Genomic DNA, 27,942 nt, shown 5'->3' with positions numbered 1-27,942 from the left:
TAAGTTATGGCCCATATAGCTAGCCTGTGGTGCCAGATATATTTAAGTTATGGCCCATATAGCTAGCCTGGTGGTGCCAGATATATTTCAGTTATGGCCCATATAGCTAGCCTGGTGGTGCCAGATATAGTGTGATGCGTCTAACGAGCATACCAAGCATACAGTATGCGTCAACCAGGTGTCCCTGGCTCTTGCTCATTATGACACACTGTAGCAACATGTCTTGAAATGGAAATCAGAAACTGCATTTCTCATTAGACAGATAGTACCTCCAATGTTTCAGTCCCGTTTGGTACCTAATGAACACAACCCTGCTGTATGCTCCACCTAGGTGGAATGTCTCACCTTGAGGAAGGTGGCCACCCCCAGTGTGGAGTGGACGTACGATACAACACAAACACATCTGGGACCGCCAGGCTAGAATTTAACCTCTAGGGCCCTCAAACTAAACTCCATACCTCCAAGCCAGTTCCATTGCATTGTTTCCCTCTAATCAGAGACTGATTTAGACCTGGGACACCAGGTGGGTGCAATTAATTATCAGGTAGAACAGAAAACCAGCAGGCGCCGGACCTCGTATTGTAAGAGTTGAGTACCCCTCCCGAGGGGCGAAGTGGTCTAAGGCACTGCATCGCTAGAGATCCTGGTTCGAATCCAGGCTCTGTCGTAGCCGGCCGCGACCGGGAGACCCATGGGGCGGCGCACAATTGGCCCAGCGTCGTCCAGGGTAGGGGAGGGAATGGCCGGCAGGGATGTAGCTCAGTTGGTAGAGCGTGGCGTTTGCAACGCCAGGGTTATGGGTTCGATTCCCACGGGGGGTATATATATTTTTTTAAATAATCTATGCACTAACTGTAAGTCGCTCTGGATAAGAGCGTCTGCTAAATGACTAAAATGTAAATGTACCCCCTGCTCTAGGCTATAACAGACAGGAGTCTCACCTTGAGGAAGGTGGCCACCCCCAGTCTGGAGTGGATGAAGAGGATAGTACTCTGACCTCTCTCCACACGGCCCACCTGACACCGGATCTTCAGGCACTGGGCCTTCGAACAGTCCTGAGTGAGGAGACACACATTCAGAGTGACACACAATCCATACAGGTACTGTAGCCAGCAGGGTTAGCAATTCAGGAAGTACATTTCAGACTTGCAGTTTACTTCCTGAATCAACTGAATTTAAATGGAATTGATCCTAAACTCTGGTAGAGTTGAAGTCGGAAGTTTACATACACTTAGGTTGGAGTCATTAAAACTCGTTTTTCAACCACTCCACAAATTTCTTGTTAACAAACTATAGTTTTGGCAAGTCGGTTAGGACATCTACTTTGTGCATGACACAAGTCATTTTTCCAACAATTGTTTACAGACAGATTATTTCACTTATAATTCACTGTATCACAATTCCGGTGGGTCAGAAGTTTACATATACTAAGTTGACTTGGAAAACAGCTTGGAAAATTCCAGAAAATGATGTCATGACTTTAGAAGATTCTGATAGGCTAATTTACATCATTTTAGTCAATTGCAGATGTACCTGTGGATGTATTTCAAGGCCTACCTTCAAACTCAGTGCCTCTTTGCTTGACATCATGGGAAAATCTAAAAAAATCTCCACAAGTCTGGTTCATCCTTGGGAGCAATTTCCAAATGCCTGAAGGTACCACGTTCATCTGTACAAACAATAGTACGCAAGTATAAACACCATGGGACCACGCAGCCGTCATACCGCTCAGGAAGGAGACGCGTTCTGTCTCCTAGAGATGAACGTACTTTGGTGCGAAAAGTGCAAATCAATCCCAGAACAACAGCAAAGGACCTTGTGAAGATGCTGGAGGAAACAGGTACAAAAGTATCTATATCCACAGTAAAACGCGTCCTATATTGACATAACCTGAAAGGCCGCTCAGCAAGGAAGAAGCCACTGCTCCAAAACAGCCATAAAAAAGGTTTGCAACTGCACATGGGGACAAAGATCGTACTTTTTGGAGAAATATCCTCTGGTCTGATGAAACAAAAATAGAACTGTTTGGCCATAATGACCATCGTTATGTTTGGAGGAAAAAGGGGGTTCTTGCAAGCCGAAGAACACCATCCCAACCGTGAAGGACGGGGGTGGCAGCATCATGTTGTGGGGGTGCTTTGCTGCAGGAGGGACTGGTGCACTTCACAAAATAGATGACATCATGAGGAAGGAAAATTATGTGGATATATTGAAGCAACATCTCAAGACATCAGTCAGGAAGTTAAAGCTTGGTCACAAATGGGTGTTCCAAATGGACAATGACCCCAAGCATACTTCCAAAGTTTTGGCAAAATGGCTTAAGGACAACAAAGTCAAGGTATTGGAGTGGCCATCACAAAGCCCTGACCTCAATCCTATAGAAAATGTGTGGGCGGAACTGAAAAAGCGTGTGCGAGCAAGGAGGCCTACAAACCTGACTCAGTTACACCAGCTCTGTCAGGAGGAATGGGCCAAAATTCACCCAACTTATTGTGGGAAGCTTGTGGAAGGCTACCCGAAACGTTTGACCCAAGTTAAACAATTTAATGGCAATGCTACCAAATACTAATTGAGTGTATGTAAACTTCTGACCCACTGGGAATGTGATGAAAGAAATAAAACCTTAAATAAATAATTCTCTCTACTATTATTCTGACATTTCACATTCTTAAAATGAAGTGGTGATCCTAACTGACCTAAGACGGGGAATTTTTACTAGGATTAAATGTCAGGAATATTGAAAAACTGAATTTAAACGTATTTGTCTAAGGTGTATGTAAACTTCCGACTTCAACTGTATATGGACAGTACATCATTAGCCAGGTAATCATGCCATTACCAGGGTTTCCAGGTCTCCCTCCATCTCTTTCCTCTCCAGCTCTCTGCGGTGAACATGGTTCCTGTTCCTCCCCTCTGTACCGTCTCCACCGGTGGAAGCTGTACCATTCGTCTCTCCTGACAGAGGATTCTAGAACAGACAGAGAGAGAGAGAGGAAATCCCTTCAATAACTTAAGATTATTATTTGTCACCAAAAGCAACGTAGGCTCCATCTCAATTGTTTAACAATCTGTTCCCTCATTGTCTCCTCCCCTTCATCTGAACTGATGGAAAATACTGACTGGTGTAACAACGCAGTGGCAGCTTAGTTTATAACTTATCACCAGGCTGACGTTCACCTGGTCACCAGGCTGTGACGTTCACCTGGTCACCTGGCTGACGTTCACCTGGTCACCAGGCTGACGTTCACCTGGTCACCAGGCTGACGTTCACCTGGTCACCAGGCTGTGACGTTCACCTGGTCACTTCTTTCAGATCAGTGCAATAAAGGGGGAGGAGGCAAGGAGAGGACAGACTGTTCGGACTGTTTGAAAAAGAGCCAGTGTCTATGGCTGAAATGGAAGTGAGAGAAGGCGACGTACTGAGACATTGAGCGGGTTGATCTCCATGTCCGTACTGCAGTTAATTCCTCCGTCCCCGTCCACCTCCAGCTTGGTGATGTAGAGCAGAGAGCCGTTGTTGAACCTGTAGGGCCACTCGATGTCCAGCATGGCCTTGCTGAAGGTGCTGGGGCCTCTGTTACGCAACTGGAAACAAGACAGATTAGCCGGTTAAAAGAGGGCTTCGCTGACTTTATCACGGCGATTTAATGGTATTATGTGAAAAGGTCAGCTGTGTCAGTTTACATTCGTCAGTTGACATTCATCTACAGATAAATTACATGGTGGGTCTAACGTCATGACATGGAACCCAATATAGTGCAATTTGACCAGTCTATATAGGGAATAGGGTGCAATTTGACCAGCCTATATAGGTTATAGGGTGCAATTTGACCAGTCTATATAGGGAATAGGGTGCCATTTGACCAGCCTATATAGGGAATAGAGTGCAATTTGACCAGCCTATATAGGTTAAAGGGTGCAATTTGACCAGCCTATATAGGGAATAGGGTGCAATTTGACCAGCCTATATAGGTTAAAGGGTGCAATTTGACCAGCCTATATAGGGAATAGAGTGCAATTTGACCAGCCTATATAGGGAATAGGGTGCCATTTGACCAGCCTATATAGGGAATAGGGTGCAATTTGACCAGCCTATATAGGGAATAGGGTGCAATTTGACCAGCCTATATAGGGAATAGGGTGCCATTTGACCAGCCTATATAGGGAATAGGGTGCCATTTGACCAGCCTATATAGGGAATAGAGTGCAATTTGACCAGCCTATATAGGGAATAGGGTGCCATTTGACCAGCCTATATAGGGAATAGGGTGCCATTTGACCAGCCTATATAGGGAATAGGGTGCCATTTGACCAGCCTATATAGGGAATAGAGTGCCATTTGACCAGCCTATATAGGGAATAGGGTGCAATTTGACCAGCCTATATAGGGAATAGGGTGCCATTTGACCAGCCTATATAGGGAATAGGGTGCCATTTGACCAGCCTATATAGGGAATAGGGTGCAATTTGACCAGCCTATATAGGGAATAGGGTGCCATTTGACCAGCCTATATAGGGAATAGGGTGCCATTTGACCAGCCTATATAGGGAATAGGGTGCCATTTGACCAGCCTATATAGGGAATAGGGTGCCATTTGACCAGCCTATATAGGGAATAGGGTGCAATTTGACCAGCCTATATAGGGAATAGAGTGCCATTTGACCAGCCTATATAGGGAATAGGGTGCCATTTGACCAGCCTATATAGGGAATAGGGTGCCATTTGACCAGCCTATATAGGGAATAGGGTGCAATTTGACCAGCCTATATAGGGAATAGGGTGCAATTTCAGACTCAGACACAGTGTCATGGCTGACCTCATAGATGTGCAGTATCTGTGGACCGATGTCGTCTCCTACGACAGGGTTATCTTTGGGCTGCCAGTTAGCAATGGGCAGGAAGACCTGGTCAGGAACCGACACCCTGCAGCAGAGAGAGGTGGGTATTGGGGTTCACAACTGGGCAAAATACAGATTTATAAAGTACATTCTGCATTTCTTCACATTCTGTTAATGTAAGCATGAATCAGTAAAGCCATTACTATATCAGAGGTGGTAGGGCACATCAGTACTGTCTTTGCTAAGCAGACATGTATCATGGATACACAAGCTTATCAAGAATACATACATTCCATCAGGCTAAAGCCCTTCTGTGCTAAACCCCTTTGTGCTAAACCCTTCTGTGCTAAACCCCTTTGTGCTAAACTCTTCTGTGCTAAACCCTTCTGTGCTAAACCCTTCTGTGCTAAACCCTTCTGTGCTAAACCCTTCTGTGCTAAACCCTTCTGTGCTAAACCCTTCTGTGCTAAACCCTCAGCTCTGAGGCACAGACAGACACAGCTGAAGGCCCCACCTGGGATTTGAGCCGGCAGACATTTACAAGCACTGCTTTGCTGTTATTATTTGTTTAGATGTTATAGGTTATAAAGAACAATCATCTAAATGCAATCTGCACTTTATGATGTACACTGCCTTCGGGAAGTATTCAGACCCCTTTACTTTTTCCACATTTTGTTAAGTTACAGGCTTATTATAGGGCGGCAGGTAGCTTAGTGGGTAAGAGCGTTGTGCCAGTAACCGAAAGGTCGCTGGTTCTAATCCCCGAGCCGACTAGGTGAAAAATCTGTCGATGTTCCCTTGAGCAAGGCACTTAACCCTAATTGCTCCTGTAAGTCGCTCTGGATAAGAGCGTCTGCTAAATGACTAAAAATGTAATGTAAAATGTAATTCTAAAATGGATTAAATAGTTTTTTTTCCCCTCATCAATCTAAACACAATACCCCATAATGACAAAGCAAAAATAGGTTTTTATACATTTCAGAACATTTACATAAGTATTCAGACCCTTTACTCAGTACTTTGTTGAAGCACCTTTGGCAGCGATTACAGCCTCAAGTCTTCTTTGGGTATGACGCTACAAGCTTGGCACACCTGTATTTGGGGAGTTTCTCCCATTCTTCTCTGCAGATCCTCTCAAGCTCTGTCAGGTTGGATGGGGAGCGTTGCTGCACAGCTATTCTCAGGTCTCACCAGAGATGTTCGATCGGGTTCAAGTCCGGACTCTGGCTGGGCCACTCAAGGACATTCAGAGACTTGTCCCGAAGCCACTCCTGCGTTGTCTTGGCTGTGTGCTTAGGGTCGTTGTCCTGTTGGAAGGTGAACCTTCACCCCAGTCTGAGGTCCTGAGCGCTCTGGAGCAGGTTTTCATCAAGGATCTCTCTGTACTTTGCTCTGTTCATCTTTCCCTCGATCCTGACTAGTCTTCCAGTCCCTGCCACTGAAAAACATCCCCACAGCATGATGCTGCCACCACCATGCTTCACCGTAGGGATGGTGCCAGGTTTCCTCCAGACGTGACGCTTGTCATTCAGGCCAAAGAGTTCAATCTTGGTTTCATCAGACCAGAGAATCTTGTTTCTCATGGTCTGAGAGTCTTTAGGTGCCTTTTGGCAAATTCCAAGCAGGCTGTCATGTGCCTTTTACTGAGGAGTGGCTTCCGTCTGACCTCTCTACCAAAAAGGCCTGATTGGTGGAGTGCTGCAGAGATGGTTGTCCTTCTGGAAGGTTCTCCTATCTCTACAGAAGAACTCTCGAGCTCTGTCAGAGTGACCATCGGGTACTTGGTCACCTCCCTGACCAAGGCCCTTCTCCCCCGATTGCTCAGTTTGGCCGTGCAGCCAGCTCTAGGAAGAGTCTTGGTGGCTCCAAACTTCTTCCATTTAAGAATGATGAAGGCCATCATATGTATGTATATGTATGTATGTATGTATGTATGTATGTATGTATGTATGTATGTATGTATGTATGTATATATATATATATATATATATATATATATATATATATATATTTTATATATATATATATATATATATATATATATATAAAATATATATATATATATATATATATATATACAGTGGGGAAAAAAAGTATTTAGTCAGCCACCAATGGTGCAAGTTCTCCCACTTAAAAAGATGAGAGAGGCCTGTAATTTTCATCATAGGTACACGTCAACTATGACAGACCAAATTAGAAAAATAAATCCAGAAAATCACATTGTAGGATTTTTATGAATTTATTTGCAAATTATGGTGGAAAATAAGTATTTGGTCAATAACACAAGTTTCTCAATACTTTGTTATATACCCTTTGTTGGCAATGACACAGGTCAAACGTTTTCTGTAAGTCTTCACAAGGTTTTCACACACTGTTGCTGGTATTTTGGCCCATTCCTCCATGCAGATCTCCTCTAGAGCAGTGATGTTTTGGGGCTGTCGCTGGGCAACACAGACTTTCAACTCCCTCCAAAGATTTTCTATGGGGTTGAGATCTGGAGACTGGCTAGGCCACTCCAGGACCTTGAAATGCTTCTACGAAGCCACTCCTTCGTTGCCCGGGCGGTGTGTTTGGGATCATTGTCATGCTGAAAGACCCAGCCACGTTTCATCTTCAATGCCCTTGCTGATGGAAGGAGGTTTTCACTCAAAATCTCACAATACATGGCCCCATTCATTCTTTCCTTTACACGGATCAGTCGTCCTGGTCCCTTTGCAGAAAAACAGCCCCAAAGCATGATGTTTCCACCCCCATGCTTCACAGTAGGTATGGTGTTCTTTGGATGCAACTCAGCATTCTTTGTCCTCCAAACACGACTAGTTGAGTTTTTACCAAAAAGTTATATTTTGGTTTCATCTGACCATATGACATTCTCCCAATCCTCTTCTGGATCATCCAAATGCACTCTAGCAAACTTCAGACGGGCCTGGACATGTACTGGCTTAAGCAGGGGGACACGTCTTGCACTGCAGGATTTGAGTCCCTGGCGGCGTAGTGTGTTACTGATGGTAGGCTTTGTTGCTTTGGTCCCAGCTCTCTGCAGGTCATTCACTAGGTCCCCCCGTGTGGTTCTGGGATTTTTGCTCACCGTTCTTGTGATCATTTTGACCCCACGGGGTGAGCTCTTGCGTGGAGCCCCAGATCGAGGGAGATTATCAGTGGTCTTTTATGTCTTCCATTTCCTAATAATTGCTCCCACAGTTGATTTCTTCAAACCAAGCTGCTTACCGATTGCAGATTCAGTCTTCCCAGCCTGGTGCAGGTCTACAATTTTGTTTCTGGTGTCCTTTGACAGCTCTTTGGTCTTGGCCATAGTGGAGTTTGGAGTGTGACTGTTTGAGGATGTGGACAGGTGTCTTTTATACTGATAACAAGTTCAAACAGGTGCCATTAATACAGGTAACGAGTGGAGGACAGAGGAGCCTCTTAAAGAAGAAGTTACAGGTCTGTGAGAGCCAGAAATCTTGCTTGTTTGTAGGTGACCAAATACTTATTTTCCACCATAATTTGCAAGTAAATTCATAAAAAATCCTACAATGTGATTTTCTGGATTTTTTTTTTTTCAATTTGTCTGTCATAATTGATGTGTACCTATGATGAAAATTACAGGCCTCTCTCATCTTTTTAAGTGGGAGAACTTGCACAATTGGTGGCTGACTAAATACTTTTTTTCCCCACTGTATATTTGTGAGAAGAAAAAAAACATATGGGGGATTGGAAGTGATGCAGACAATTCCATTGATGGAAGTTACAATCTATCTGCAATATTAAAGCTGATCTACCCCCAAATAATAAAAATTAAATAAAACAAAAATTAAATAAAAATAAGAATGTTTGAGGCCACTTGGGGACCTTCAATGCTGCATAAATGTTTTGGTACCCTTCCCCAGATCTGTTCCTCGACACAATCCTGTCTTGGAGCACTACGGACAATCCTTCGACCTCATGGCTTGGTTTTTGCTCTGACATGCACTGTCAACTGTGGTACCTTATATAGACAGGTGTGTGCCTTTCCAAATAATGTCCAATCAATTGAATTTACCACAGGTGGACTCCAATCAAGTTGTAGAAACATCTCAAGGATGATCAATGGAAACAGGATCCACCTGAGCTCAATTTCGAGTCTCATAGTAAAGGGTCTGAATACTTATGTAAATAAGGTTTTTCTGTTTTTTATTTTATTTTCTAAAAACCTGTTTTTGCTTTGTCATTATGGGGTATTGTGTGTAGATAGATTTTATTTTATTTTATCCATTTTAGAATAAGGCTGTAATGTAACAAAATGTGGAAAAAGGTCAAGGGGTCTGAATACTTTCCGAAGGCACTGTATGTTGGTGACCTCACACCTGCCCATTAGGGTGAGAGAAGGTGCAGGAGAATATACAGAAGTGAAGAAGCAGTCTCTGCGCACTTCAATCAGATGATATTTCAGTATTTAACGGCTAAGCTTTTGGATCAGTAATGACCTTCATTGGAGCAAATAGGTATTAGAATGAGTGAGAAGACATGTCAACAACATACCCTCTGATATCCACCTTGGCGAGGACAGCCAGCTTTGTGATGCTGGAGACCAGCCTGCTGGTGCTGCTGAACTGGTTGGAACTGAAAGACAATACATTATTATCTTATAAAAAGACCAGATGGTGAAAACATCAGATAAGCAGTGTACACCACGGTACAGGTTGATGCTATAACACAGAATGTCCATAGGGTGGCGCCGTTGCATCACTACTGTAACTTCGTCCAATGATTTGAACTGGCGCTAAAGCCTTATAAAACAACTCCTCCAGACACTCTCAACTATTCTAAACAATTCAACGGTGACTTTGGTCAACAGAATAAGGCAGCGTGGGTAGAGAGCCTATCATTCCCACTGGCTATCATAAGGTGAATGCACCAATATGTAAGTCACTCTGGATAAGAGCGTCTGCTAAATGACGAAAATGTAAAAAAAAAGTAAAAACGTAAACAAGAGGTTTAACAACAGGATATCCAGAGGATACAGCTACTCTGTCATTTACAGGATATCCAGAGGATACAGCTACTCTGTCATTTACAGGATATCCAGAGGATACAGCTACTCTGTCATTTACAGGATATCCAGAGGATACAGCTACTCTGTCATTTACAGGATATCCAGAGGATACAGCTACTCTGTCATTTACAGGATATCCAGAGGATACAGCTACTCTGTCATTTACAGGATATCCAGAGGATACAGCTACTCTGTCATTTACAGGATATCCAGAGGATACAGCTACTCTGTCATTTACAGGATATCCAGAGGATACAGCTACTCTGTAATTTACAGGATATCCAGAGGATACAGCTACTCTGTCATTTACAGGATATCCAGAGGATACAGCTACTCTGTCATTTACAGGATATCCAGAGGATACAGCTACTCTGTCATTTACAGGATATCCAGAGGATACAGCTACTCTGTCATTTACAGGATATCCAGAGGATACAGCTACTCTGTCATTTACAGGATATCCAGAGGATACAGCTACTCTGTCATTTACAGGATATCCAGAGGATACAGCTACTCTGTCATTTACAGGATATCCAGAGGATACAGCTACTCTGTCATTTACAGGATATCCAGAGGATACAGCTACTCTGTCATTTACAGGATATCCAGAGGATACAGCTACTCTGTCATTTACAGGATATCCAGAGGATACAGCTACTCTGTCATTTACAGGATATCCAGAGGATACAGCTACTCTGTCATTTACAGGATATCCAGAGGATACAGCTACTCTGTCATTTACAGGATATCCAGAGGATACAGCTACTCTGTCATTTACATGATATCCAGAGGATACAGCTACTCTGTCATTTACAGGATATCCAGAGGATACAGCTACTCTGTCATTTACAGGATATCCAGAGGATACAGCTACTCTGTCATTTACATGCCACTTTGAATCCAACCAGGGACGACAGAAATACCATGCCTTACTATGCATCCCAAAAAAGGCCCCCCTATTCCCTATATAGTGCACTACTTTCGCTCTGGTCGATAGGGAGTTGGGTGCTATTTGGGAATACACCTTTAGTCTCACACTGTCTCTGTTACCACAGTAGGTAGTCTCTTCTCTAAAAGCACTTTAGTCAAATTAGGTCCTAACTAACTTTATGAATGAAACTCATAACAGACCATTCGATGTGTGAGACACTGTTTCATTATTATATTTACACAGGTTAAGCTCATTAAGATTACATCTCTTGCAACAGAGACTTGTATACATACCCAGTTGTTAGAAATAAAGCTCAGCAAAGTTATTTTATTTCCATAAGCTATAAGAATAACGGTATTCTGAACCCTTTGTTACCAGATCATTACCTCTGTATCTGCAGGTCAAACTTGACAGACGTGTCCTGCTCGGAGAGCTGGTGAACGCTGAAGCGCAGACCGGCCAGCACCTGAAGACGACATCACACCACAACATCAGGATCATCACCATTCAGATCAGATCTTTTGCCAATAAAAGATCAGAATTGGGCTGCCTGTTTCAGTGCGTACCCTCTGATCAGAAATCGGAATCAACTTTATTCACAAAGTACATTCATATGTACCGGGAATTTGACCTGGTGAAATGGTGCTGACTAGGTGTCCGTCGACACCCGTCATAGAAATAAAATCCCCATTCAGGTCAACGGGACTGTCACCATCTTCTCTCTCCGTCCACTCACCTTAGTTCCTCCTTTCATGGGGTTCCCCAGATCACACACCACCACCCTGGTCTGGTTCTCTGTCTTGTAGGCACAGGACAGTCTCGACAGAGTCTGGAAGGGAGAAACAGACAAAATAAACCGGTGCGCCTGGTATATAAAATATATTTTGATTTGTTTAACACCTTTTTTGGTTACTACATGATTCCATACGTGTTATTTCATAGTTTTGATGTGTTCGCTATTATTCTACAATGTAGAAATAGTACAAATAAAGAAAAAACCCTTGAATGAGTCGGTGTTCTAAACCTTTTGACCGGTAGTGTATGTGTGCCATTCAGAGGGTGAATGGGCAAGACAAAATATTTAAGTGCCTTTGAACGGGGTATGGTAGTAGGTGCCAGGCGCACCGGTTTGAGTGGATCAAGAACGGCAATGCTGCTGGGTTTTTCCACGCTCAACAGTTTCCCGTATCAAGTATGGTCCACCACCCAAAAGACATCCAGCCAACTTGACACAACTGTGGGAAGCATTGGAGTCAACGTGGGCCAGTATCCCTGTGGATCGCTTTCGACACCTTGTAGAGTCAATGCCCCGACGAATTGAGGCTGTTCTGAGGGCAAAAGGGTGTTCCTAATATTTCATACACTCACTGTAAATTACATTAACATGAGGGAAGCAGGAGTAAAAGGGTTGGTTATGTTTCCACCTGACACTGCAGAATTTTTTTATTTCATGTTTATGTATTCCTATAGACACAGTATGTGAACGGCGCCTGGTAGATATTGGGAGCATCCTGGGATGTGCGTTTGTATGTTATTGCTGTAAGAGCAGGTTAGATAGCATTCTCTAATTGTCATTAGCTCCCTGCTAATTCACAGTTACAGTGACTTGCGAAAGTATTCACCCCACTTGGCATTTTTCCTATTTTGTTGCCTTACAACCTGGAAGTAAAATGGATTTTTGGGGGGATTGTATCATTTGATTTACAAAACATGCCTTCCACTTTGAAGATGCAAAATATATATATATATTTTTTAAATAACAGAAAACTTGAGCGTGCATAAGTCAATACTTTGTAGAGCCACCTTTTGCAGCAATTACAGCTGCAAGTCTCTTGGGGTATGTCTCTATAAGGTTGGCACATCTAGCCACTGGGATTTCTGCCCATTCTTCAAGGCAAAACCGCTCCAGCTCCTTCAAGTTGGATGGGTGCCGCTGGTGTATAGCAATCTTTAAGTCATACCACAGATTCTCAATTGGATTGAGGTCTGGGCTTTGACTAGGCCATTCCAAGACATTTAAATGTTTCCCCTTAAACCACTCGAGTGTTGCTTTAGCAGTATGCTTAGGGTCATTGTCCTGCTGGAAGGTGAACCTCCATCCCAATGTCAAATCTCTGGAAGACTGAAACAGGTTTCCCTCAAGAATTTCCCTGTATTTAGCACCATCCATCATTTCCCAGTCCCTGCCGATTAAAAACATCCCCATAGCATGATGCTGCCACCACCATGCTTCACTGTGGGGATGGTGTTCTCAGGGTGATGAGAGGTGTTGGGTTTGCGCCAGACATAGCGTTTTCCTCGATGGCCAAACAGCTCAAGCTCAGTCTCCCACATGCCTTTTGGCGAACACCAAACATGTTTTTTTTTTATAACCCAACCCTGATCTGTACTTCTCCACAATTTTGTCCCTGACCTGTTTGGAGAGCTCCTTGGTCTTCATGGTGCCGCTTCCTTGGTGGTGCCCCTTGCTGGGGCCTTTCAGAACAGGTGTATATATAATGAGATCATGTGGCACTTAGATTGCACACAGGTGGACTTTATTTAACTAATTATGTGACTTCTGAAGGTAATTGGTTGCACCAGATCTTATTTAGGGGCTTCATAGCAAAGGGGGTGAATACATATGCACGCACCACCTTTCTGTTATTTATTTTTTAGAATTTTTTGAAGCAAGTTATTTTTTCATTTCACTTCACCAATCTGGACTATTTTGTGTATGTCCATTACATGAAATCCAAATAGAAATCCATTTACATTACAGGTTGTAATGCATCAATATAGGAAAAACGCCAAGGAGGATGAATACTTTTGCAAGGCACTGTATTTCCATGCTAAAAGACGAATCACAAATCTACAGCCATCAACATACTGTTGTCCTGCACATCTAATCTGCTACCTTGTGTCTATCGTCAAAATAAACACCAATCAACTGGGATCGCAGGCTGGACAGTACTTTCTTTAAAAACACAACGTATGAGAGTTACAAAGTATGATCACATCTGTCACACTGGTGCAGAGATCGGCCTAGTTGTCTTCACTGGCCACTATTCTATTTTACCTCACTGTTGCGTACGACCCCAGTGAAGTCAGCCTGGGGAGGAAGGAAGACATGTAGCTCTGCCTCGTACGCCCCCTCTCCTCTGTTCTCCGCTGTCACCTCCAGGGTCAAGGGGTTATCATCTCCTATGTAGATCTCCTTCTGGTCACTGGGGAGGTCAGAGATCGGATTAACAGAATGATCTCCTTCTGGTCACTGGGGAGGTCAGAGATCGGATTAACAGAATGATCTCCATCTGGTCACTGGGGAGGTCAGAGATCGGATTAACAGAATGATCTCCTTCTGGTCACTGGGGAGGTCAGAGATCGGATTAACAGAATGATCTGCTTCTGGTCACTGGGGAGGTCAGAGATCGGATTAACAGAATGATCTGCTTCTGGTCAGTGGGGAAGTCAGAGATCGGATTGACAGAATGGAGTTAGACTCTGGGAAAGTTTCCATAATTCTGCTATGCCAAAGTTCCTAGGTTTGTCAGAAATCCTGGTTGGAGGATTGCCTCCCTGATTATGCTCACCTGATTACGGGAATCCTCCAACTAGGATTTCAGAAAACTCTGGGAAGGTTTCTGGGATTTTGTAACCTTACTCAGTTAGGACAATCTCCTTCTGGTCACTGGTGGTAGAAAGACAACTAATGGAAAAGTTAGGACCATCTCACTGATGCCTGATTCACACTAGATGGTCAACCAGAACCTTACTGTGCTGGCTGAGATATTTTATATCACTTTGTCCTTTCCAGCATGGTTTCAACAACTATGGTGGATGTGTAACCAGCCCAAAACAGCTCGAGTTGGCTAACTATGTTAGGAATGAATGAATGTGGCATGAGATACTGGAGGAGGTGGTGCGCTCACCTCAATACAGACAGCTGGAGGTCTGGCTTACAGATGTTGTCATCTCCACAGTCCAGTAGGATATGGGCCTGAAAAACATTGTCACAAGTAGACAGTTTGTTTACCCAAAAAACTTGACCCACCCTCCTACTCACCATATGACCATGTGACCCACCTCTCCTACTAACCACGTGATCCACTATGTGACCCACCTCTCCTACTCACCATGTGACCCACCTCTCCTACTCACCATGTGACCCACCTCTCCTACTCACCATGTGACCCACCTCTCCTACTCACTATGTGACCCACCTCTCCTACTCACCATGTGACCCACCTCTCCTACTCACCATGTGACCCACCTCTCCTTCTCACCATGTGACCCACCTCTCCAACTCACCATGTGACCCACCTCCCCTTTTCACCATGTGACCCACCTCTCCTACTAACCATGTGACCATGTGACCCACCTCTCCTACTAACCATGTGACTCAACTCTCCTACTAACCATGTGACCCACCTCTCCTACTAACCATGTGACCATGTGACCCACCTCTCCTACTCACCATGTGACCCACCTCTCCTACTCACCATGTGACCCACCTCTCCTACTCACCATGTGACCCACCTCTCCTACTAACCATGTGACCCACCTCTCCTACTCACCATGTGACCCACCTCCCCTTTTCACCATGTGACCCACCTCTCCTACTCACCATGTGCTACTCTATACCTGATCACAACAGTTATTGTCCTTCCCAAATGGCACCCTATTCCCTACATAGTGCACTACTTTTGATTAGAGCCTGTAGTAAACGTAGTGCACTATAATCGGGAATAGGGGTGCCATTTGGGACGTAGACTTGGTTAAAGACGTATGTGTACCTGTTTGGAGATGTTGGTGGGGGCAGTCAGATCCACGATAGGCAGTAGGCCGGTCTTATCTGCAGCCTGCTGGTAGTCCAAACTGAACTCCATGAACACAGAGATGGGAGTGATCTTGTCCCGGAACTCAGAGTCATCCTGCAGAGCAGAGAGATGGGGTTGGGTTTAGGGATGGGTATTTCAAATATTACACATAGCTAACTATTCTATTGATCACAAAATGGAAGGAATATACTGTATAGCCTGGTAGCCAGATCGGTTCCTGTTTAAGGTTGTATAAATCATAAACTGGCTCCCAGGCTAGAAATAGGGCCAAAGAGAAAATCAAAACCCCTAGGAATGAAACAAATGTCTGCTTTAGGTATGTTAGGAGCACTTTGGAGCTCATTTGACACACAACTATTCTTTCTACACTGAGTGTACAAAACATTAAGAACACCTTCCTAATATTGAGTTGCACCCCCCCCCAAGGTGTCGAAAGCGTTCCACAGGGATGCTGGCCCATGTTGACTCTAATGCTTCCCCACAGAGACATTTAATATTATTCTATTGAAACTGTAATATTAACTGGTTATATTATATAATGGAACACAATCTGTAATATCAACTGGTTATATTATATCATGGAACACAATCTGTAATATCAACTGGTTATATTATATAGTGGAACACAATCTGTAATATCAACTGGTTATATTATATCGTGGAACACAATCTGTAATATCAACTGGTTATATTATATCATGGAACACAATCTGTAATATCAACTGGTTATATTATATCATGGAACACAATCTGTAATATCAACTGGTTATATTATATCATGGAACACAATCTGTAATATCAACTGGTTATATTATATCATGGAACACAATCTGTAATATCAACTGGTTATATTATATCATGGAACACAATCTGTAATATCAACTGGTTATATTATATCATGGAACACAATCTGTAATATCAACTGGTTATATTATATCATGGAACACAATCTGTAATATCATCTGGTTATATTATATCATGGAACACAATCTGTAATATCAACTGGTTATATTATATCATGGAACACAATCTGTAATATCAACTGGTTATATTATATCATGGAACACAATCTGTAATATCAACTGGTTATATTATATCATGGAACACAATCTGTAATATCAACTGGTTATATTATATCATGGAACACAATCTGTAATATCAACTGGTTATATTATATCATGGAACACAATCTGTAATATCAACTGGTTATATTATATCATGGAACACAATCTGTAATATCAACTGGTTATATTATATCATGGAACACAATCTGTAATATCAACTGGTTATATTATATCATGGAACACAATCTGTAATATCAACTGGTTATATTATATCATGGAACACAATCTTCAAAAAGGCAGTAACTTCAGTAATGGTGCTTGCTTGTATCCTGTGGCTGCAATGGAATATACTTGTTTTGTTAATTTAGCAGACAATACGCTCCTATTTCCTGAGCCCTTATCACAGACAAGACATACGTATTTTATATTTTTAGATGTAAAAAACATGATGTAATTTAACAGAATAATATAGAACAGTTATTCTCAGAGTGATAATTTGAAACGGGTCTCAGTTTGGCGAGTTTAAAGAACATTAATTCAGGTTTACGAACCAAAATCATTTTTTTAATTTTTTTATTTTTTATATATATATATATATATATATATATATATATATACAGACGTTCAATTTGGTTTATTCTGCCTGTTCTTTATCATTTTCAACATGGATGAACAATTCCACATCGAACACTGTCTGGTGATGAATTACGGCCACAACATCTGTTTTGGTGAGTAGGCCTAGGCTTAATGATTCTGATGAAAATATCTCTCTGTCTTCATCAAACTAATGTTTTTACATATTTCCTTTACATATTTTCAGTGTGGAACCTGTCTATGTTTAAGGGGGTTATAGCCCAGGCTAACCATTTCTTAATGGCACTAGCAGTTCGCAAAGTAGCTGTCACGATCGTCGACAGATGAAGCGGACCAAGGCGCAGCGTGATAAGCGTACATTCTTTAATAGTACTTAATACACGATACAAAACAATAAACCAAACGATACGTGAAGTCCTAGGTTACAACACAAAACTTTCGGAACAAGATCCCACAAAGTAACATGCCAACAGGCTGCCAAAGTATGGTCCCCAATCAGAGACAACGAGCTACAGCTGCCTCTGATTGGGAACCACCCTGGCCAACATAGATATAAATGATCTAGAACAAAACATAGAATACTATAACAGAGAACCTACACACCCTGGCTCAACAATTAAGAGTCCCCAGAGCCAGGGCGTGACAGTAGCCCAAGAAGAAGATAGACGGGAAGCAATTATTCCCAAACTGCAGCTCGTCATTGGAACACACACTCACCGGACAGTTTATCAGGTACGCCACCCCGTTCAGGCAGACAGGCATCGAGGCGTTCAGTTACTGTTTGATTGAACGTTAGAATGGGCAAAAAACGAGTGACCTAAGCAACTTTGAGCGTGGTATAATCGTCAGCGCCAGTCGTGCCGGATCCAGTATCTCAGAAACGGCTGCCCTCCTGAGTGACAGTGTGTAGGGTTTACAAAGAATGGTTCAACAAACAAAAAAAAACATCAAGTCAGCGGCAGTCCTACGGGGCAAAAACAGCTCGTTGACGAGAGAGGTCAAAGGAAAATGGCAGGAATCATGCAAGCTAACAGGCGGAGCCACAAAGAGGCAAATAACAGCGCAAGTACAACAGTGGTGTGCAGAACGGCGTCTCGGAACGCACAACTTGTCGATCCTTGTCACGGATGGGGCTATTGCAGCAGATGACCACACCGGGTTCCACTCCTATCAGCTAAAAACAAGAAGAAGCGGCTCCAGTGGAAAAACATTGCCTGGTCCGATGAATGCTGTTACGTCATGCTCATGGCAGAGTCAGGATTTGGCATAAGCAGCATGAGTCCATGGCCCCATCCTGCCTGGTGTCAACGGTACAGGCTGGTGGTGTACTGATGTGGGGAATTCCACCAAATAGCTTAGAATTATTATTTATTTTTTTAATCTCTGGTTAAAGTTTGAGTTTTGATGTCCGTTCGAGTACTCAATTACTCATGACCATCCCTAGTAGGGTTTAGTAAAAGTGAAGTAAACAGTAAACAAATCAGTGAAGCTGTAAATGTAGGAGTCATGCCAACCAGAATCATACTGTCCTGTCACAGCTATGTTCTTTCACATTGTCCTCTCCATTATGGCTAGAGTAACTACGGGACAGGCCAACATAGTGCAGCTCGACCTTGGGCCAGGCCAACATAGTGCAGCTCGACCTTGGGCCAGGCCAACATAGTGCAGCTCGACCTTGGGCCAGGCCAACATAGTGCAGCTCGACCTTGGGCCAGGCCAACATAGTGCAGCTCGACCTTGGGCCAGGCCAACATAGTGCAGCTCGACCTTGGGCCAGGCCAACATAGTGCAGCTCGACCTTGGGCCACGCCAACATAGTGCAGCTCGACCTTGGGCCAGGCCAACATAGTGCAGCTCGACCTTGGGCCAGGCCAACATAGTGCAGCTCGACCTTGGGCCAGGCCAACATAGTGCAGCTCGACCTTGGGCCAGGCCAACATAGTGCTGCTCGACCTTGGGCCAGGCCAACATAGTGCAGCTCAGTACTGTGTAAAGGGTATTAGAGTGCTCAACACATTCCATGAACACATGCACACAGGACAATAAAACAGTCTATCGCTCAGCATCACTATAAGGAAGGACTACAGCAGGGGTTGTCAAACTCATTCCATGGAGGGCCAAGTGTCTGCAGGTTTTTCCTTTCAATTAAGTCCTATTCAACCAGGTGAGGGGAATTCCTTACTAATTAGTGACCATAATTAATCAATCAAGGACAAGCAAAGACCCACAGACATTCGGCCCTCTGTGGAATGAGTTTGACACATTTTAGTAATTTTAGCAGACGCTCCTATCCAGAGCGACTTAAAGTTAGTGAGTGCATACATTTTTTATACTGGTCCCCCGTGGGCATCGAACCCACAACCCTGGCGTTCCAAGCGCCATGCTCTACCAACTGAGCTACACGGAGGACACCTGTGGCCTAGAGCAATACTTAACAATAGTAACTCACTATGAGGAAGGCTTCCTGCTCCTCGCAGGCTGGTCCTTGGCCGTTGCTGACCGTCATGTTCTTGGTGTACTGGGACGTCTTGCTGTGGAGGAACAGAACTCTCTTTGTCGCCCCCTTGTGTTTGAGTCTGTCCAGGACAAGGTGAACCTGGAACTCTGACAAGGACACAGACAGACGGCAAACATGAGGCCTGGTTAGTGACACACAGTCACTGAGAGCTAGTTTTACATTCATGGCACTAGTGTGATATAAGCAATGACTTCAGGGGAATTACTCATTTCCGAAAGACAAAATCTAATCTAATTTTATTTGTCACATGCTTCGTATCAACAGGGTGTAGACTAACAGGTGATAGGCTTCCTTACGGGCCCATCCCAACAATGCAGAGAGAAAGAAAATAGAGAAATAATTGAAAAGTAATAACACGTAATAATAAAAGTAATATTAAATACACAATGAGTAACGATAATTTGGCTATATACACGGGTTACCAGTACCGAGTCGATGTGCAGGGGTACCAAGGTAATTGTGGTAGAACTCAGCAAAAAAAGAAACGTCCTCTAACTGTCAACTGCGTTTATTTTCAGCAAACTTATCATGTGTAAATATTTGTATGAACATAACAAGATTCAACAACTGAGACATAAACTGAACAAGTTCCACAGACATGTGACTAACAGAAATGGAATAATGTGTCCCTGAACAAAGTATCAAATGTAACAGTCAGTATCTGCTGTGGCCACCAACTGCATTAAGTACAGCAGTGCATCTCCTCCTCATGGACTGCACAATATTTGCCAGTTCTTGCTGTGAGATGTTACCCCACACTTCCACCAAGGCACCTGCAAGTTCCCAGACATTTCTGGGGGGAATGGCCCTAGCCCTCACCCTCCGATCCAACAGGTCCCAGAAGTGCTCAATGGGATTGAGATCTGTGCTCTTCGTTGGCCATGGCAGAACACTGACATTCCTGTCTTGCAGGAAATCACGCACAGAACGAGCAGTATGGCTGGTGGCATTGTCATGCTGGAGGGTCATGTCAGGATGAGCCTGCAGGAAGGGTACCACATGAGGGAGGAGGATGTCTTCCCTGTAACGCACAGCGTTGAGATTGCCTGCAATGACAACAAGCTCAGTCCGATGATGCTGTGACACACCGCCCCAGACCATGACGGACCCTCCACCTCCAAATCGATCCCGCTCCAGAGTACAGGCCTCGGTGTAAAGCTCATTCCTTCGACGATAAACACGAATCCGACCATCACCCCTGGTGAGACAAAACCGCGACTCGTCGGTGAAGAGCACTTTTTGCCAGTCCTGTCTGGTCCAGCGACGGTGGGTTTGAGCCCATAGGCGACGTTGTTGCCGGTGATGTCTGGTGAGGACCTGCCTTACAACAGGCCTACAAGCCCTCAGTCCAGCCTCTCTCAGTCTATTGCGGACAGTCTGAGCACTGATGGAGGGATTGTGCGTTCCTGGCGTAACTCGGGCAGTTGTTGTTGTCATCCTGTACCTGTCCCGCAGGTGTGATGTTCGGATGTACCGATCCTGTGCAGGCGGTCTGCCACTGCGAGGACGATCAGCTGTCCGTCCTGTCTCCCTGTACCGCTGTCTTAGGTGTCTCACAGTACGAACATTGCCATGTATTGCCCTGGCAACATCTGCAGTCCTCATGCCTCCTTGCAGCATGCCTAAGGCATGTTCACGCAGATGAGCAGGAATCCTGGGCATCTTTCTTTTTGTGTTTTTCAGAGTCAGTAGAAAGGCCTCTTTAGTGTCATAAGTTTTCATAACTGTGACCTTAATTGCCTACCATCTGTAAGCTGTTAGTGTCTTAACGACCGTTCCACAGGTGCATGTTCATTAATTGTTTATGGTTCATTGAACAAGCATGGGAAACAGTGTTTAAACCTTTTATAATTAAGATCTGTGAAGTTATTTGGATTTTTACGAATTATCTTTGAAAGACAGGGTCCTGAAAAAGGGACGTTTCTTTTTTTGCTGAGTTTATAAATAGGAATAAAGTGACTATGCAACAGGATAGATAGTAAACAGTAGCAGCAGAGTATGTGATGAGTAAAAAAGTTTGTGCAAAAAGGGTCAATGCAGATATTCCGGGTAGCTATTTGGTTAAAGGGATACTTTGGGATGTTGGCAATGAGGCCCTTTATCCACTTCCCCAGAGTCAGATGAACTTGTGGACACCATTTTTATGTCTCTCTGTACAGAGAAGTATCCCTTTAACTATTTAACTAACTATTTAGCAGTCTTATGGCTCAGGGCTAGAAGCTGTTCAAGGTCCTGTTGGTTCCCGACTTGGTGCATCGGTACGGTTCGCCGTGTGGTAGCAGAGAGAACAGTCTATGACTTGGGTGGCTGGAGTCTTTGACCATTTTTAGGGCCTTCCTTTGATGGCAGGGAGCTCGGCCCCAGCGATGTACTGGGCCGTACACACTACCCTCTGTAGCGCCTTGCGGTTGGACGCCAAGCAGTTGCCATACCAAGCGGTGATGCAGCCAGTCAAGATGCTGTCAATGATGCAGCTGTAGAACGTTTTGAGGATCTGAGTGCCCATGCCAAATCTTTTCAGCCTACTGAGGGGGAGGAGGTGTTGTCATGCCCTCTTCATGCCCTCTTCATGACATGGGGCGGCAGGCAGCTTAGTGGGTAAGAGCGTTGTGCCAGTAACCGAAAGGTCGCTGGTTCTAATCCCCGAGCCGACTAGGTGAAAAATCTGTCGATGTGCCCTTGAGCAAGGCACTTAACCCTAATTGCGCCTGTAAGTCGCTCTGGATAAGAGCGTCTGCTAAATGACAAAAAAAATATATATATATATATAAAAAAGAAGATATGAAAATATACTGAAAAAAACAAATAAAAAAATGACTGTGTTGGTGTGTTTGGACCATGATAGATCCTGGACACCGAGGAATTTGAAGCTCTCGACCCGCTCCACTACAGCCCTGTCGATGTGAATGGGGGCGTGCTCAGCCCTCCGTTTCCTGTAGCCCACGATCAGCTCCTTTGTCTTACTAATGTTGAGGAAGAGGTTGTGGTCCTGGCACCACACTGCCAGGTCTCTGACCTCCTCCCTATAGGCTGTCTCGTTGGTGATCAGGCCTACCACCCTTGTATCGTCGGCAAACTTAATGATGGTGTTGCAGTCATGGGTATACAGGGAGTACAGGACGGGACTAAGCACGCACCCCTGAGGGGCCCTGTGTTGAGGTTAAGCGTGGCGGATGTGTTGTCTACACCTGGGAGTGTAGTGGAAGAATGAGAGAAGGTGATACTGGTGACTGAAGACTTGCAGGCGCCAAGGCCCAGCGTGATGGCTCAATCACCATTTATGACATTGTTTGGATGGCTGACCATTTGTGGGCTATCACAGGGCTCAAACATATCTTATCTATAGTTTTCTCTGGTTAGGGACATTCCCATAGAACCCTGGGAGCATGGACACTGTTGGAGTTGTAAAGACAGATGAAAACGTGAAATCAACTAAATGAATGTTACTGTGAATTAAATGGTCATGTTTCAAGACTTCATGAAGAGCTATGAATTTGTATATGTTATATTGTACTGGAAGTGCTATGGATTTACTGTTACAGGGAAACGGGGTTATTTTGAAGGAAGGGTGGCGAATAGATACATCGATTTGATTAGATTAGAATCTGGGTGTGTTGTTCCTGTCTTTTGTTTTTACTAGCAAAGTGCAAAGAAATGTTCATTCTGGTTGTGGGTGGATCCAGGGTGTCTGGGATGATGGTGTTGATGTGAGCCATGACCAGCCTTTCAAAGCCTTTCATGGCTACAAATTTGAGTGCTACAGGGTGATAGCCATTTAGACAGGTTACCTTGGTGTTCTTGCGCACAGGGACAATGGTGGTGTGCTTGAAGCATGTAGGTATTACAGACTGGGTCAGGAAGAGGTTGAAAATGTCAGCGAAGACACTTGCCAGTTGGTCAGCGCATGCTCAGAGTACGCGTCCTGGTAATCCGTCTGGCCCTGCAACCTTGTGAATGTTAACCTGTTTAAAGGTCTTACTCACATCGGCTATGGAGAGCGTGATCACACAGTTGTCCGAAACAGCTGGTGCTCTCATGCATGGTTCAGTGTTGGTTGCCTCAAAGCGAGCATAGAAGGCATTTATCTCGTCTGGTAGTCTCACATCACTGGGCAGCTCGCGGCTGGGTTTCTCTTTGTAATCCGTGATAGTTTGCAAGCCCTGCCACATCTGACGAGCGTCAGAGCCGGTGTAGTAGGATTAGATCTTAGTCCTGTATTGATACTTTGCCTGTTTGATGGTTCGTCAGAGGGCGTAGCGGGATTTCTTAGTGTCCCACTCCTTGAAAGTGGCAGCTCTAGTCTTTAGCTCAGTGCGGATGTTGCCTGTAATCCATTGCTTCTGGTTGGGATATGTACGTACGGTCACTGTGGGGACGATGTCGTTGATGCACTTATTAATGAAGCTGGTGACTGATGTGGTAAACTCAATGTTATCAGATGAATCCTGAAACATATTCCAGTCTGTGCTAGCGAAACAGTCCTGTAGCTTAGCATCCACTTCATCGGACCATTTCCGTATTGAGCGTGTCACTGGCATTTCCTGTTTGAGTTTTTGCTTGTAAGCAGGAATCATATTTGCCAAATGGAGGGTGAGGAAGGGCTTTGTATGCGTTCCTGTGGGAGGAGTAGGTGATCTATAGTTTTTTGCCTCTAGTTACACAGGTGACATGCTGGTAGAAATGAGGTAAGACGGATTTCAGTTTCCCTGCATTAAAATCACCGGCCACTAGGAGCACCGCCTCTGGATGAGTATTTTCTTGTTTGCTTATAGTCCTATATTGCTTGTTGAGTGCGGTCTTAGATCAACATCATTTCCAGATAAGATGGACAAATAGCTCAAATACAGAGTTTACATCTCCACTGTACGCAAGGGACGTAGCTCAGTTGGTAGAGCATGGCGTTTGCAACGCCAGGGTTGTGGGTTTGATTCCCACGGGGGGGCCAGTATAAAAAATAAATAATGTATGCACTCACTAAACTGTAAGTCGCTCTGGATAAGAGTGTCTGCTAAATGACTAAAATGTAAAAAAAAAAAATGTAAAATTCGAGCCGTATAGGCTACTTACAGAGAACTCTCCTTTTAAACCACAAAACACAGCTATCTGTCCCTCTAGCTTCTCCTTTCAGACCATAAAACACAGCTATCTGTCCGTCTAGCTTCATGCAACAGTAACTATTAGAATAAGACATTTCTAGTTTCCTGAAACCCATTAGAGGGGAGTCAAGGGGACATGAGCGGAGAAGTTCAAAGGCCCAGAGAGAAATAATGAATTGGGAGCGTCGTCTGTGGTCTCCCATGCAGCACTGGGTCCTATTAATTAGGCCCCAGACGGACCAAAAACAGACTGAAGTAGGGAGGGACAACCTGAACTTGTTCAATAATAAATGCCTGTTTTCATTTCCGTTGCAAAACCCAGGTCTGGGAGCCATAACACACACACAGAGACAGACAGGCTGGCAGAGCATGGTGGCATGTAACTGATGTAAGGCCGGATGGAGGCCTTTCAAAACCAGCAGGCTGTCTTAATGGGAACTGAGCTGAGCTCACTCTGCTAGCCTGAAGCTATGCTCTAACAGGCTGCACTGCTAGCCCGAAGCTATACTCTAACAGGCTGCACTGCTAGCCCGAAGCTATACTCTAACAGGCTGCACTGCTAGCCTGAAGCTATGCTCTAACAGGCTGCACTGCTAGCCTGAAGCTATAATCTAACAGGCTGCACTGATAGCCTGAAGCTCTACTCTAACAGGCTGCACTGCTAGCCTGAAGCTATACTCTAACAGGCTGCTCTGCTAGCCTGAAGCTATAATCTAACAGGCTGCACTGCTAGCCTGAAGCTCTACTCTAACAGGCTGCACTGCTAGCCTGAAGCTATGCTCTAACAGGCTGCACTGCTAGCCTGAAGCTATAATCTAACAGGCTGCACTGATAGCCTGAAGCTCTACTCTAACAGGCTGCACTGCTAGCCTGAAGCTATACTCTAACAGGCTGCTCTGCTAGCCTGAAGCTATACTCTAACAGGCTGCACTGCTAGCCTGAAGCTATACTCTAACAGGCTGCACTGCTATCCTGAAGCTATACTCTAACAGGCTGCACTGCTAGCCTGAAGCTATACTCTAACAGGCTGCACTGCTAGCCCGTAGCTATACTCTAACAGGCTGCACTGCTAGCCTGAAGCTATACTCTAACAGGCTGCACTGCTAGCCCGAAGCTATACTCTAACAGGCTGCACTGCTAGCCTGAAGCTATACTCTAACAGGCTGCACTGCTAGCCTGAAGCTATACTCTAACAGGCTGCTCTGCTAGCCTGAAGCTATACTCTAACAGGCTGCTCTGCTAGCCTGAAGCTATAATCTAACAGGCTGCACTGCTAGCCTGAAGCTATAATCTAACAGGCTGCTCTGCTAGCCTGAAGCTATAATCTAACAGGCTGCTCTGCTAGCCTGAAGCTATAATCTAACAGGCTGCACTGCTAGCCTGAAGCTATAATCTAACAGGCTGCACTGCTAGCCTGAAGCTATACTCTAACAGGCTGCACTGCTAGCCCGAAGCTATAATCTAACAGGCTGCTCTGCTAGCCTGAAGCTATAATCTAACAGGCTGCTCTGCTAGCCTGAAGCTATAATCTAACAGGCTGCACTGCTAGCCTGAAGCTATAATCTAACAGGCTGCACTGCTAGCCCGAAGCTATAATCTAACAGGCTGCACTGCTAGCCTGAAGCTATAATCTAACAGGCTGCTCTGCTAGCCTGAAGCTATAATCTAACAGGCTGCACTGCTAGCCTGAAGCTATAATCTAACAGGCTGCTCTGCTAGCCTGAAGCTATAATCTAACAGGCTGCACTGCTAGCCTGAAGCTATAATCTAACAGGCTGCACTGCTAGCCCGAAGCTATAATCTAACAGGCTGCTCTGCTAGCCTGAAGCTATACTCTAACAGGCTGCACTGCTAGCCTGAAGCTATACTCTAACAGGCTGCACTGCTAGCCTGAAGCTATACTCTTAACAGGCTGCACTGCTAGCCTGAAGCTATAATCTAACAGGCTGCTCTGCTAGCCTGAAGCTATACTCTAACAGGCTGCACTGCTAGCCCGAAGCTATACTCTAACAGGCTGCACTGTTAGCCTGAAGCTATACTCTAACAGGCTGCACTGCTAGCCTGAAGCTATACTCTAACAGGCTGCACTGCTAGCCTGAAGCTATACTCTAACAGGCTGCACTGCTAGCCTGAAGCTATACTCTAACAGGCTGCTCTGCTAGCCTGAAGCTATACTCTAACAGGCTGCACTGCTAGCCTGAAGCTATAATCTAACAGGCTGCACTGCTAGCCCGAAGCTATAATCTAACAGGCTGCACTGCTAGCCTGAAGCTATAATCTAACAGGCTGCTCTGCTAGCCTGAAGCTATAATCTAACAGGCTGCACTGCTAGCCTGAAGCTATAATCTAACAGGCTGCTCTGCTAGCCTGAAGCTATACTCTAACAGGCTGCACTGCTAGCCTGAAGCTATACTCTAACAGGCTGCACTGATAGCCTGAAGCTATACTCTAACAGGCTGCACTGCTAGCCTGAAGCTATACTCTAACAGGCTGCTCTGCTAGCCTGAAGCTATAATCTAACAGGCTGCACTGCTAGCCTGAAGCTATAATCTAACAGGCTGCACTGCTAGCCCGAAGCTATAATCTAACAGGCTGCTCTGCTAGCCTGAAGCTATACTCTAACAGGCTGCACTGCTAGCCTGAAGCTATACTCTAACAGGCTGCACTGCTAGCCTGAAGCTATACTCTAACAGGCTGCACTGCTAGCCTGAAGCTATAATCTAACAGGCTGCTCTGCTAGCCTGAAGCTATACTCTAACAGGCTGCACTGCTAGCCCGAAGCTATACTCTAACAGGCTGCACTGCTAGCCTGAAGCTATACTCTAACAGGCTGCACTGCTAGCCTGAAGCTATACTCTAACAGGCTGCACTGCTAGCCTGAAGCTATACTCTAACAGGCTGCACTGCTAGCCTGAAGCTATACTCTAACAGGCTGCACTGCTAGCCCGAAGCTATACTCTAACAGGCTGCACTGCTAGCCTGAAGCTATACTCTAACAGGCTGCACTGCTAGCCCGAAGCTATACTCTAACAGGCTGCACTGCTAG

The 27,942-nt window shown here is 44.6% G+C and overlaps 1 protein-coding gene and 1 non-coding gene across 3 annotated transcripts in view; both read right to left on the bottom strand.

Annotated features, from left to right (window-relative positions):
* Positions 1 to 27,942, bottom strand: part of LOC121555201 (integrin alpha-V) — a 90,487-nt gene that overhangs the window by 5,982 nt on the left and 56,563 nt on the right. For both annotated transcript variants that reach the window (XM_045212078.1, XM_041869044.2), the window contains exons 17-27: positions 19,732 to 19,886; positions 15,580 to 15,717; positions 14,716 to 14,783; positions 13,863 to 14,010; positions 11,541 to 11,633; positions 11,191 to 11,270; positions 9,360 to 9,440; positions 4,818 to 4,923; positions 3,421 to 3,585; positions 2,840 to 2,968; positions 942 to 1,055 (exon numbers count right to left, since the gene is read on the bottom strand). In XM_045212078.1, the coding sequence (XP_045068013.1) occupies positions 942 to 1,055; positions 2,840 to 2,968; positions 3,421 to 3,585; positions 4,818 to 4,923; positions 9,360 to 9,440; positions 11,191 to 11,270; positions 11,541 to 11,633; positions 13,863 to 14,010; positions 14,716 to 14,783; positions 15,580 to 15,717; positions 19,732 to 19,886 (1,277 nt within the window). The remainder of the gene's footprint in view (positions 1 to 941; positions 1,056 to 2,839; positions 2,969 to 3,420; positions 3,586 to 4,817; positions 4,924 to 9,359; positions 9,441 to 11,190; positions 11,271 to 11,540; positions 11,634 to 13,862; positions 14,011 to 14,715; positions 14,784 to 15,579; positions 15,718 to 19,731; positions 19,887 to 27,942) is intronic.
* On the bottom strand, positions 19,617 to 19,692 carry trnap-ugg. Its single transcript has one exon. It is a non-coding gene; the product is annotated as a tRNA-Pro (tRNA).

Source organism: Coregonus clupeaformis, chromosome 40 (assembly GCF_020615455.1).
Source record: "Coregonus clupeaformis isolate EN_2021a chromosome 40, ASM2061545v1, whole genome shotgun sequence".
Classification (NCBI taxonomy): domain Eukaryota; kingdom Metazoa; phylum Chordata; class Actinopteri; order Salmoniformes; family Salmonidae; genus Coregonus; species Coregonus clupeaformis.
This window is presented reverse-complemented; position numbering and strand designations above follow the sequence as displayed.